At 39.5% G+C, this 14,073-nt stretch overlaps 1 protein-coding gene across 4 annotated transcripts in view; it reads right to left on the reverse strand.

The window, feature by feature from the left end:
- The window catches only part of LOC6567164 (protein spire), a 47,074-nt gene extending 39,070 nt beyond the window's left edge, over nucleotides 1–8,004 (reverse strand). For 3 of the 4 annotated variants that reach the window (XM_032739171.2, XM_032739172.2, XM_032739175.1), the window contains exon 1: nucleotides 6,473–7,273. In XM_032739171.2, the coding sequence (XP_032595062.1) occupies nucleotides 6,473–7,199 (727 nt within the window). In that variant the 5' untranslated portion in view covers nucleotides 7,200–7,273. Of the gene's footprint in view, nucleotides 1–6,472 lie in introns of all 4 variants that reach the window. The other variant, XM_032739174.2, reaches the window with a different exon arrangement.
- Between the last annotated feature and the right edge of the window lie 6,069 nt (nucleotides 8,005–14,073).

Below are 14,073 nucleotides of genomic sequence, written 5' to 3' on the forward strand. Positions count from 1 at the left end.
ACAATAGAGCCTAAAGCTGAAGAATGGTAGCGGTCTTGTGGTTTTTGGAATGCTATTCACATTGATTACAACTTGATTGGGTAAGTCATTTTTGTTTTTTTTTTTTTTTTTTTTGGAATGGGGGAATTGTTTGCCTGTGCCAGACTTACTGTAGTCGCACCGAAAATGGGCCAACGGCCAACCGCTTCGTTTTGTGAATGGCAATTGTGGTTTGCGTGTATGTGGGGGGGATTGAGTGGGATTTGGTTGGGAAACTTCACCGCAAAGGTATGCCAAAAATGGTTATTATTTTAATAGCAAAAAATATTAATAATTATATTGTGTGAGGATACTGTAAGGAGTGCGCCATGAGGAAAACTTTAGAAAACAACATATATGAGTTGTGTGTAATTTTAAAGCTCATAAAATAATCACTATATATCAGTAAAATAGTTATTTCATTAATGGCAAAAAAAAAAGAGTTTGTGTGAGGATTACTAGAAGGATTGCGAAATAATAGGTGAGTTGTGTATAATGATAAATCATAATAAAAATCTGAGACAATTTTGAGCTGAGAGAACCCTCCATGTACACGGAATTCGAGCATGCAAATATGCTTAATAAGGATTGCAATAAAAATAAATGACTTGAAAAATGTAATACGCACAAAAATTAATGAAATAATTAAATTAGTCTAAAAATATACTTGAAGACGCCAGAAGATAAGCGAACCGCTACACAAATCCATAATAACCCTGCCCATAGACTCAAGTGTATAAAAGCGACCCACTTACTAAGTAATTCATACAGCCGATAGACTTGCGAAACGATAAGATTGGCCCGACAACTGGCATGGAAGTCTCATTTCTTTTCTATGGCCTTTGGCATTTTCGATTTGGTTTGATTGCATCAAAATTTATTTATAAAATTATAACGTAGTAAAATGCTCGAGCAAGCCTTGGCTGAATGGGCCATCTTAAAAAATGGTGCTTTCAGGGTCGCGAAGCTGCCACTCGAAAGCAGCTCGTGGAGACCCCACACACACATATGCAACAAGTGTCATCGAATAATAGATCTTAGAAATACCGTTTCGAGACAATATTTGGATTATAATATGATTTATGTGCGAGACGCACTTTCAAAATCACATAACAAACTGCACAAATTTTCCACATGTATTTGAAAGCAAGATAAGAGTTTCCAAATGCAGTTGGGGCATTTTTTTTTAAAGAGACTGCACAGGTGGACAAGTTTGGCGACGCCAGAAATAAATTAACAGAAATACAAAAAAAAATATATTTAACAAAAAAACCTGTGCTCTGTTTGTGTGGCTTCGGGTCTTTTCCACATAAGTGGAGCACATGGAACGACAAATTTGGTTCAGGTTCAGTGGTCGTCATGCGTTGAGATTATGTCATTATGACAAAAAGCTTCAAAATTATTATTATATTAATTTTTGGCCGTTTTCAAACTAGAGCAGCAAACGCAACAGCGACAAAGAAGGCAACCATTTGAGTTTTTTTTTTATTTTTTGTGGTTCCACAAAAATCACGTGGAAAATGCTTGAGGTGAGGTCCAACTCCGACCAGTCACGACGTCAACATAAATTATTACAAGTTCATAAAAAATGCATATAATGTGGGCTTTATTGTGCTGCCAAATGACCTAACTTTGATCATAGCCAACTAATCTGATATGTGTCTCTTACATATTCGGTTTACAGGTGTCAAACAATTCCTAGGAAAACTAAGCGGGTAGATTACAACACTTGCCAAATGAGATACTACTGCATATTGGACAACTGGGCTTAGAAATATATGTAGCTGATTAGCCAATATGCAAATGGATTATTTATATAAATATTTATATACATAAATTTTTAAATACCAACTTGTAACTAGAGAATATAGAACAGCTGCTCAAGAAAGTTAAACTAACCTTTATTTAGGTTGGGTGTTTTGGTTATCTTTATATTCCTATCCAAAACCCGCAAAAAAAAACCACACTTTTGTTAAAATTGTTTTCGTTTTTAATTAAAGAAAACCGCTTATCTTCATGTCCTCCATATAACGATATTTTACGGTTTAATCAACACACATCCACACACTACTACATAATTTCCGGAAAAAAACAGACTATAAATAAAATGTAGCTTATTAAGCTGCAAATGAATAGGTTTTTTAAATGCATGTTGTATCTCATTTGTTAACCCTTTTTGTTTGCCCTTTGGAATAGTGCTACCATCCAAATTAGCCGCAATGCTCTAAGCACAATCCAAGACACAACAAAAAACATAATTTTGAAGCTACTGTATTGGGGCAAAGTTTCGTTATAATTTTGCTTCGTTGTCTTCTAGTTAATTTTTGTTGTAATTTTTAGTGTAATTATTTAAACATTAAACCAGTTGAGCGACCAGCTGGCAATGCAACATAGTTTCTGCTTTTTTAGTGAAAACAAGAAAGTCATAGACATGAAAATGAAATATCATCACCCATCAGACCTATCATTCAATGCCCCAGACACGCTGTGTCGGAGGAGCAGTCGATGTACGTATTTTTCCACTTTATTTCTTTTTCTAGCAACAATTTACAAATCAGTTGACGGCTGTAATTTTTCTAGCTTTCAGGCTGGCTGCACAAGCCCCAAATAATGAGTAAGGGAATTTTTTTTATTATTGGGCCAAAGAAGAAGACCAAATGTAACCTGCTTTCTTCTGGCATTGTAAATATATTTTTTTTTTGTTTTGGTTGTTGTTTGGTGAAACTCTATCTAATGGATACAATTTGTTAGAATGTTGTTGAATTTTTCTTTTTACTATTTAAAATACCTTATAACTATTAAGTTGGGAAAGGGTATATAAGAAGGTATAAACAAAGTATAAACAAATCAAATTTGGAGTGCAGACGAGTAACATACAATACAAAATTACTAAATGAGGAGATCAACTGATTTTTGTTAACAATTTTTATATAGTTTTAAACTCAAAGCTTAACGTTCGGACACTGTAAATTTCTCCATCTCACCGGATTCAAAATATATCGGAATATATAAATATATTTAAATTATGTAATTGGGTCACCAAACAAAAAAAAAACCACCAAGAAAATTCAACAAAATTTAATTTATATAGTATCTACAAGTTGAGCACTCTTAACTGGAACACTCTTTTGCTTAGTCTCTCAGCGGAAGAGTTGCATTAAAACCGACGCTTTGGCGGCAATTGAACGAAAGCAATCAACACAACCAACAGCTGATAGAAAGAGAGGCATTTAAAATAAAAAGAGATAGCCAGAAGTGAGAACCTACGACAACATTTGAATAGGGGGTGCCAGAGAACGGCGCATGTGCCGTGACCTCCACTCTTTGCGAGTGGGTGGCTTGGGTGGCTCGTGTCGCGCCTTTTACTAGTTGTAACTGTTGTTGGCGCATTGCTCACTTTTCTGAGCGCCTGGCGAAAAACGTAATGGCGAGTTTGTGTGTTGACAGAATCGAGCGCCAAAAATGATTTGGCGCCGGACTTGTTGCCTGTCGGCGACTGTTGTCTGTTTTGGCTGCTCCTGCGAATGCTGCGCGCCTAATCGAGGCGCCAGCGGTCGCGGCGACTTGACGGCGCCGTCGACGTCGTTCAATATGGATGCACTTGACTAGTATTATATGTCTTTGCTGGCACCATCTGAACACACAGTGCGGATATCGGTGGGGCTGCGGTTGGGGTTAGTGCTGTGGCTGTGGCTGAGGTTGGGGTTGCGTTGGGAGTTCAAAAAACACAATCAATGATTTGCTGCGCCAAGGGACGCGGTTGTCAGAAATTTATAGAAGTAACATTCAACAGTTAAGAACCCACATCTAAAACACACTTTTGCGGGGAAGGGAAACAGCTCGATACATTTATTATTGTATGCAGACATTCGCCCAAAATAAAGAATAACGAAACGTTAGAAAACAGCAGCGCCAACATTGTTGCTAATTGACAGATCAGACATGGATCAAGATCAAGTTAAGCATCGGGCAATGCTTTTCATATCTCACTATCTCCCTCACTATCTCTCCCTCTCTCTCTCTCTCTTTCTCTCACAGTCGTGTGCTGCTGTCGGAATCTGCTAAATTAGTGGTAATTAAAGTGTTACAAGGTGTTTTCTGTTTGCCCCGAAGAAAGTTAAGACAAGGCTAACAAACAAAAAAACAACAACTAAGCGCTGATAGATGAATGAGCTGAAAAACAACTGAATTAGCGATAAGTTGCCAGTTCTTTCAGTTATACAACAGTTGCATAGACGTTTAAGTGGAAAATAACTTTATTTCAAGTTTGATTGAAAGAAGACGTATTTCTAAATGATTGCTGTTTATTATAGATAAACTTACGAAGCGTATAAGAATAAATCTATGCTATTTTTGTAAGAGATTATATTCGATATAAATTACAAATACGAGTTTCGAGGCATACATTTTTTGAAGCCTTAGGGCATTCGAAAGGGCCACGGTTCCTAAGGTATGCGGAAACATTTGAAAGCCCAATTACAGCAATAATAAATAATACCCAATATTAAGTTCATGGCTTCCTTTGCTCACAATTAATTGGCGCTGGAATCAAGTCACTAATTAACCCTATGTCTAAACTTGCCTTTTGGCTTTTGGCCATATAGAGAGCAGAGGAGCTGAGAGCTTCAGCTATTTTTGGTCGTGTCATGGCAAGTCATATCTCAACATCCATTTGAATGCATCAACCAAAGGCAGTAGAATGCAGCTGATACCAAATACGAGGTTGTCATTTAAAGACATTTGAAGACAGACGGAAAGTTGCTGCAACGGCTTGCGGATGCCACCCGTGAGAAGGGAAGCACAAGAATGTCAGATCAGAAACGGGAAGATATTAAAACACACACACACGCACACACGCACACACACAATTCCCAATTAACGCAGCTTATCTAAAAGCCCATAGATTACGGCAACCTGTATTTTGACAGCACCACCAATGATTAAACAATTAGCAGTTGTGGATGCCACAACAATATCCCACAGTCAGACACGTTCTGTGGCAACAACAACATCAACACAAATGAAGCCACAAAACAAAAAGATCTCTAGATCTGACCAATGAGCGACCCTCATCAATTACAACGCAAGAAACTAAGAGATGACAGAAAGGAAAAAATCGAGTTGCTACACACGAAAAATACGATACAATATTTATAAGAGCCCCATATTTATCAAACATTTACAAACTATAAGGTAGAAATAGTCCAATATTTTGGCATTCCAGAACTATGTTATGAATTACGTTTGAAGACATTTTTTTCTCAGTGCAGTGTAGGCAAGTGGATGCGCTATATGCGAGAAAATATGCTCGATGGTATAAATGGTATGGATGCTATATGGCATGCAATGGTCGTTCCCCACAGGGGAGTCACAGTTTACACTTTCCCAAGATACACGCAATCGGAAAAAGAGACAGAGCGAGAAAGGGGGAAAGAGATGAGGCAGCGAGGGGCAAGAAAAACCTCAATCGAAGCGGCTTGGGTGCATAACTTAAAGCGCAGGTCATCAGAGAGCTGGTTGTTGTGTGGGTTGTTTGTTTGGAAAGTGGACGATAGCGACAGCGATGCCAATGCCAAGATGGATTGTTTCGCTTGCCACACGGAAACGCACATCACAGGCCCAAAACAACAACAACAACAACAGCAACAGCAACAAGAAATAAAGACAGACAGCAAGAAAGAAAGAAAGAAGTTAACTGTCGCTTATTAAGTGAAAATGAAAGCGTTTGCCGAAAAACCACTCGACAAGCGACCCTCTCTTGACCAAACTGAACCGGTTTTCCGGCCCCTCAACAACAACAACAACAACAACAGCAACTAAACAACTGACCAACTAACAAGCTAAACAGCTCATTTTCATGGTCCAAAACTTGCATAGTTCAGTTTGTATCGGTTGCCATACAATGTATTCAAAATACCACCCTAAAAAACAAGCACATGGGAAAATAATTAAATACGAGTCTCAATATATTTTCTCAGCCATTTTAGTTAGATGTATTTAAAGTTCTATATATATTTAACCACTTTGCGGATAAAGAACGAAATCGCAGTTCTTATCATTTTTTGCTGTGTACAAATATATGTATATACATATATGTGCCAAGAACTAAACACAAAGAGCTTTCACGATTTGTTGTATAATTTTAGCATTATTGCTTAAGAGCGTTGAGTTCTGCAGTGAGTAATAATACAAAAAGAATTGCAAATAATTTGCAATTGAAATGTGAATTATATTAAATATATGTGTTGCATTAAAGTTGTTGCAAAGAAATGCTAAAATCCTTTCATGCCCAAATAGGGTAAATATCAAATTGGCCGTAAATCTGATTCTAAAGTCATGACATGGATAAATAAATCCCTCGTTAAATCAACTCGTTACCCCGTTGCCTGCTTTAAAAGGGGGACAATCTCTGGATAGGGTTGACCTAAAGGCGAATTAAGCGTTTCACACTCACCTCGACCAATAACGACGCTGCTGTCGCCGCTGCTGCTGGCGCTGTCATCGCGCGGCGACAACGGCTGCACCTGTTCTTCCTCCTCCTCCTCCTCCACCAGTTGCTGTTGCTCATTCGATTTGTGTGGCAACTGCTGCTGCTGCTGTTTCTTGCCGGAGAAGTGAACACTGCCGTCGCGATGCATGTGCAGCTCGAAACGCGTTGGCAGCTGCGCCTCGTATTCGCCACTGGGGCAGTGCAGCGCCTTGGTGGCGACTCTGTGATAGAGCGCTGTGAACTGATAGATGAGCGCCCAGGCCTGATCCTCAGAGACGGGCGCCTTAAAGCAGTCCAGTATATTGTTCAAGGACACACACTGGTCCGCACTGTTGCACTGATGAAATGCTTGCAACAGCAGTTGTCTGGCGCTTTTTGGCGTCTCTGTAGTGACGACACCGCCGACGCCGACGCCGACGCCGCTGCACTTCTGCTGTTGCAATTCGTGTGTTTGTGTGTGAGGGTGTGTGTGCGTATGTGTGTGCGTGTGCGTGTGCGCGTGTGCATCCCCATTGGCGCTATCCGGCGAGGTGGAGAGAAAACCCTCCTCGGCCTCCCCGTCGCCGGCAAACTGGCGACGCTTGGCCGTTGTAGCCTTGGGCGTTGTTGTTATGGCCTTGACAACAGCGGGGTCGACGTCGACGTCAGCGTCGCCTGTCTGTTGACTGTTGTCCAATTGAAGTTCCGTCATCCTTGCTGCTCTTCTTCTATTTCTTGTTGGTTTTTGTTGTTGTCGTTGTTGGTTGTCGGTCGTTCAAGCAACAAACCAAAAAACTGGAACTGTGCGTCTCAACATATATAAAAATGTATTCTGATTTGTTTATTTGGAATTCAAAATGACATTTGAACAATTTGTCGTTGTCACTGGTTGTTGTTGTTGTTATTGTTTATTATTATTACGCTTTTCACACACACACATTTACATTGACATATATTTGCTCTTAATTCTAACAAGAAACACAAAACACACAACAAGAGGGACTAATTTATATTTTTGCTTTGCTTTACTTTGCTTTGCTCTTTTATTTTTTTTTTTGGTCGTCACGTTTTGTGCACTTGTCGCTTTGCCGTTATTTGCAATTGGCTTGCGCGCTCATCCTCATTTGCTATCCTCTTCTGAGCGCCTTCGCCACTTGCATTTAACACTTACTCGATGCTTGCGCTAGGTTTGGGGATTGTGGAGAGTTTCGTTTCGTTCTCTCTTTGGCCGCTTTTGTGCTAAACAAAATCACGCGCGCGCTTTGATTAGAACACAAATCAAATTAAATTTTTTATGTATACTTGTTGTTTTATTTATTTATTGCGTATTGTTGTTGTTGGTTGGTTCGTTGTTCGCTTGCCTTGACGTCAAATGAAATGTTAAATGCACGAGCGAAAGATAATTTTACACACTTTATCAACCGCTTTTGATTTATTTTCTTCTTATTACGGTTTATTTGGTTACGCCGTTTTACAAGAAGCGCGCACACACGTCCGATCTTCACGAATGCTATTCACTAAATAACAGCTGTTAGCTGAGCAACAACTTGACATCTGTAAAACGTAACATGAGTCGGCTTAACACCACCAGTGCTGTCACTTTTTTTTATTTTCCCGCTGCGCTCAGCTTGTTTTCTGCCACACATTGAAGATATTGGAATCCAATCATTGAAGATAAACTTAATTTTTGTATGTGAATATTTAATTGATTAAAATGTGTTGCTCTCAAGTATTTTGATTAAATTAATATAATTGTAAATTTCAGTTCTTAGCTTTTTATTGTGCAACAGAGTTATTTAACAGCAGCACTCTCGCACTCTTTTAACTTTTAACAGCGCGAGAGCGGCTGGCAAAAGACCGCACTCTGCCTCTCCCTCACTCAAACAACAGTTCAAATTTTGCTCTCTCTCTCTCTCTCTCCCTCTTTGCGTTTTTATTTTGATTCCGGTTTTTCGCTGTGTGTTTGCTACGACTGATAAGCAACGTATAACGCTTCTTATTGGAATATGTGTTGTTTTCTTTTTTCTTTTTCTTTTTCTTTTTTGGCAACGGCAAGCAACATAAACACAGATTTCATATGCCTACCAGTTGAGCTTCAGGTGCAATTTGAAGCAATTATGTTAAGGTCAAGTCGTGTCGAATTGCTATGCGCTGCTTTGCTTTTGGCCAACATACTATTGGAATCACTTCAGCACGCAGGGTCATAAACTTGGTAAACATTAGATGATGACTGACTCTCGTCCACAACAACAACAACAACAACTACAATTTCTTACCAGTCTGCACTAGACGGAAATGCTCTGTTGAGCCATGATATATACGGCAATTACGTCGCCCTTAATGGCTGCCATCATTCTTTTTCTTGTTATAAAAAAAAACAAAAACAAAAAAAAAATCTTACGAAATATACAATTTTATAATTAGCTTAGTTATTGCCTACAAAACTGCAGTGGTCGCTATCGATAGATGAGTGCTTTTAGCGATTTATATTTGTCAAAAATAAATTGGTATTTCAATGAAATGCATTTTTAATCACGCCTTAGCCTCTTAATTAACATTTGTTTCTGTTTTTTTTTCTTTTTTTTTTTTAATCTTCAATCAGTTGTGAAATTTCAACTCGCTTCACCTTCCCTGAAATGTTTGCAGTTTTACGATTTAATAAGCCATAAGTACACACCCGCCGGTTGCTGCTGCTGTTGACCAAGTTATGATATATGAGCCGTAAATTGAAACTTTATATGTGGTAGCTGAAAGATTTGCATACAATATTATTACAGCATCTGCTTGGCCTGCGCAACTTTTAACGACTTGTTTCTTGAGCCTTAATAAAACTTTGGCCATACGCAGATTATTTCTTTTTTTATTAATTGGCAACAACTGCTGACTGCTGACGGCTGACGGCTGACTGCTGACTTTAGTTGCAGTTGCAGAGTCGTCCGTCCAGTGTTACCTTGTAGCCTTGTTGCCAGTATCCTATAGCCTGTTGGCCACGTAATCAGGCTGGCAATGTGGCCATAAAAAGTGTGTCCTCAGCTGCAAACTAGCTACAACATCATCGACAGTTGCTTGATATTGCCACATCTGGGTTTTTATGTGCCACATCGCTAGTGAATTAACTAATGAGCATTGCGTTGAAATTGTTGTTTTTTGTTTTTAGCCAAATTAACTGGCAAACCAATGTCAAATCAGTAGCTATCAATTCAATAGCCGAGTTCAACCACCGCCATTGGCGAACTTCAACCCACAATCGAGGAAACCACACCAAAATTGAAACAAAATATAGACGCCTTTGTTCTTGGCCAACTGTGACTGGAGCTTGGACTTCGACGCGACGTGGATGAATCATTGTGCACCTATGTGTATATAAACTATATATATGCTCGTAAGTTCAACCAGCCAAAGTCAAAAATATGCACACAATAAAAATCGGTACAAAATAAATGAGCCAAACTATGAATGGATGGAGTGACATATGAATGCCCTACAACGAATGGTGAATGAAGTTGTTTAAGCAGAAACTGGTAAGAAAATAAGGCGCTTAATCCTATAAAATTATATAAATATCTAATCCTATAAATATGGTGGAAGGTGAGGGGAATCCTTAATAGTTCTATCAAATTAAATTAATTGCGATTTATTGAAATTTAGTGCCAGAAAATTAAACTAACTCGAACTCGATTTCATTAAAATTTCAAAGACATGTGTTGTTTTTAATATATTCGTATTTATTACATACGCCAAGATATATTTTCGAGTCTCGTCGGGAAACGTTTTCAGGTCAGCTTCAATTTTTTCTTTTCAAAAATTAAATTAAACTGATAGTGAAACGAGCGAAGAACATATTTAAATTATAAATAATAATAAATAATTTAAATACACATACAGCTGACACTTACCATAATAATTTCTGGGGTTAGTTCAGCCGAAAGTCGGCTAGTCTCCACTTTAGCTGTAGTTGCATGGAGTTGGCTGTTAACATCATTCTGAAATTGCTGTTGTTCTAGCGCTCAGCCAAGCGTTGCATTTTTGGTCAATTAGATTTTGTCGCGCGGGTGGCAGCAACAGCAACAGCAGTGGCAGCAGCAGCAGCAGCAGTTGCCCAGACGCTTGGTCAATTGGAGGCGTGGCCAGTGAATGTGAATGGATGACTATATATACCTACATACTTTGTATGTGCGTTTGCATTGTTGTCATGCAACGTCGGCGCACCGGAAATGTGCATCCGTTTTGGGGGGGTTGGCTGCAACAAAATGCAAACATTTTGTTTGATTCTTCAACAAATGAGCTCCAATTGGAGTTGGCAAATCTTTCGTCGTTTCTGTGTCAAACGTTAGCTGAGCCATCCAGCGACCAAATTTGGTCAGAGCTTGTGCCAGCGACACATGCAGAAGATGCAACGCTTCGTTGCGCCTGCCACTTGCAACGGCGGGTTGCACAAAAAGCCGCAAGCAGCAAAACTAACTAAGCAATATTAAATGTTTACAAATTCGCAATTAACAGTGTGGCAACGGAAACGATATTAATCGATTAATCGATATTAATCGATGTACGTTTCTGGAGAGCATCGGAAAGTCAACATACGTGCAACAAGCTTCTCTTTTGTGCGGCCTTTTCTTGATTCTGTCTTCCGTCTGACATTCCATCAGTTAGTCAATTCCGTCGCTCACGTGTGGAAATCATTGCAGCCAATGTGCATTATTTCTTTTCTCAACTCTTCTTTTGTTTGCCATTGTTGTTGTCGCTGTGTGTCTCTCTCTCACTCTCTCTCTCTCTGCCTGTCTCTCTCTCTCTCTCTCTTTCTCGGTGAGATCTTCGCCCCGTAGATGCATACAAATACAATTGTGTAATAATTCTGTGCCCAACTTGGTCTAAAAACGTGATGCAATTAAGCGTTTGAGATCGCGCCGATTGCACTCGAAGGCACTTTAAAATTGCTCTCAGTGTATGTGTGTGTGTGCGTGCATGTGTGTGTGTGTGTGTGTGTGTTTGTAGTGGAAGCAATGCAAAGTGTGAAAAGGGCAGGCAAAGTTATGATTATCGTACGTGTTCTTGTATTTAATCTGGTAATCAATGTTTTTCCCTTCTGCCTTTATTACATATTATTATTATTTGGATTGTGAGAATTTTTTACATGACCTAATGATCGCCTGAGCTTGGCATGAGAAAGTTTAGAATAATTCATAATTATGCCACAAATGAAACTAATTTACCCAACTCTGTCCGAGCGATAGAAAGATGCCTCCTGCCTCTAGAATATAGTTCGCACAACTCTTATAAGCCGAGCTTACTCCACATTTGGGCCGACGGCTGCTCCAAGCAATTGAGACCACCCATGATTAAAGACCTTAGTCGCAGACGCAGCACACTTGCCGCACATTGAACCCAAGCATCTAAGTATCCAAGCACCAAATACCAGACCAGCTAACCCAGAAATGTCACAAAAAAAACATCACAGAAAACAAAATTGTCATATCTGAATTTCATTGTAATTTTGTATTTTCATTACGGAAACATTTACAACAACAGCAGCAGCAACAACAATCACAATACGCACATTATTTGCTTGGTATCATTTTTTAGCGGCTTAAATGTATTGTGGCATTCGCACCAAGATGAAGGTGTGCTCAACTGAACGTGACAGAAAGAGCAAGAAAGCTGAAGAGAGGGAGAGAGAGAGAGAGAGGGAGATAGACACTTGACATAGACACAAATACGGATCCACAGAGGAAGAAGAACTCCAAGTGGGGTTTTGTACAGACGATCTCATTCGATGATTTGCCATGACCAGTGAAAGCAGAACGTAATCAGAAAGACTCTGCTGTGCTTCAGATGGAAATATATAGTTTGCCGAAGCGCTCATAAAAAATGGAAAGAATACAAATACCATTTAGTATGCAGAATATTTAATACACTATATGCTTAAGCAAGGATTTCGTCTATTCCATATTCTATTCGGCACTTACAGGTCAATCAAAGAGCAAAAATAATTATTAAGATATCATGTTATAACAAAGATTACGAAGAGTAGCATTACTATATTTTGTGTGCACCTGTATATAGTAAATAAATACATATATATATATATTAAGCCTACCTCCACTGATTACGACTTGTCACACTTCGTCCAATCCTATTCGATATATTTGTTAATTTTACAAGGCCTTGTGTCCTACTATAAATTATCAACATATCTCCGGGAAACTACGCACACTTTTACTATTTATATTCCCTTTCCTTATTGCGATCTTATGATATTGCATCCTTATCCCAATCTTATCACATATTCATATTTATCATGGATCTCTGACTCCATCTTTACTAAAGTTTTCTAAATACTATTCAGGTAAATAATAAAGCAAGAGAGTAATGTATTTATGTAATAATGTTACTCAGTTGATGGTATAATCCAAATACTCTTTCGCCAGAGTATGTCAAATGCAGAATAATTCCTGCTCCATGACACAGCGCTCTAATTTTGTGTGCATGTAATTATTTCAGGTAACTTGGCAGCGTTTTGTATACGATCCCCGCACCCCCTTTTCCCGGCAGCGCTCTCAACCATTCCATCTAGACGACAAGCGGAGACCCATTTTGGGCGGAGGGCAATGGCAACATATTAAAAGTAAGTGGCACTTAAGTCTTGCCCCAAACTTTGAGAACTTGCGCAAAAAGCCAAGTAGCAAGCGACTCAGTCGTCGTCTGGCAGAGAAGTGACTCTAGTACTTGACTCCATGATATACCATTCCATTCCACTCCACTCGAGCTGGGCACATTTGTGGTTATGGGTTGACGACGTGGATCATTCGCTCATAGGGAAAGGGAAAGGGAGAGGGAGAGGGCAAGGGATGGGAATCGCGAGGGGTAGGGAGCTAATATTTGCAATGCAATTTCTAAAACGTGATTCGTGCAAAAAGACAAAATGCCAGCCACAGTCAAGCTCTAAACAAAAGACCATTAATATAATTTGTGTTTGGATATTGTGCCACTCTCCAAATTGCCACTAGACCCCTCCCCTCCCCACCCAAAAAAAAAAAACCGAAGAAAAACTAAACTTAGAAGAGTCGCTCAACTTTAGTCCTAAACGATTATGGGGAGTGCGCAATCCGGAGGCCCGGAGGCTCTAAAACTCAAACTTAACGGCTAACAAATCTCTTAAGAAAGAGACGCTTCCCCTCCCCCCGCCTGCCCCCCCCCCCCCCCTAGACTCGATGATGTTAAGGCAACATGCCACAGTTTTCATATAGCAATGTCTACCAATGGGCTTAGTTCCTGCCCAGCAACCAATTTTAGATCAAATGGGCCGCTGACACGATCGTCGATCGTTAGCCTCGAGATCGCAGTTGTGGGCGTGTGTGGGCTTTGGCCTTTATTTCTATAACTGATCCAATGAAATGGCCAAGCAATTTGCTCGTTGTCGCTTAATTTTTATTGCCAAACATCCGAATTGAGCTTAATGTGAACAAATGACGCAGTAGCTCTCAGCGACAGATAAATCAACATGGATCTAAAGTTCCCACAATGACCTGTGTACATTAGAGCCATGGCATGGGAATATAAACGTCAACAACTCATGATTAACGCTACTA

Source organism: Drosophila grimshawi, unplaced genomic scaffold (genome assembly GCF_018153295.1).
Source record: "Drosophila grimshawi isolate 15287-2541.00 unplaced genomic scaffold, ASM1815329v1 contig_1377, whole genome shotgun sequence".
NCBI classification, from domain to species: Eukaryota; Metazoa; Arthropoda; class Insecta; order Diptera; family Drosophilidae; genus Drosophila; species Drosophila grimshawi.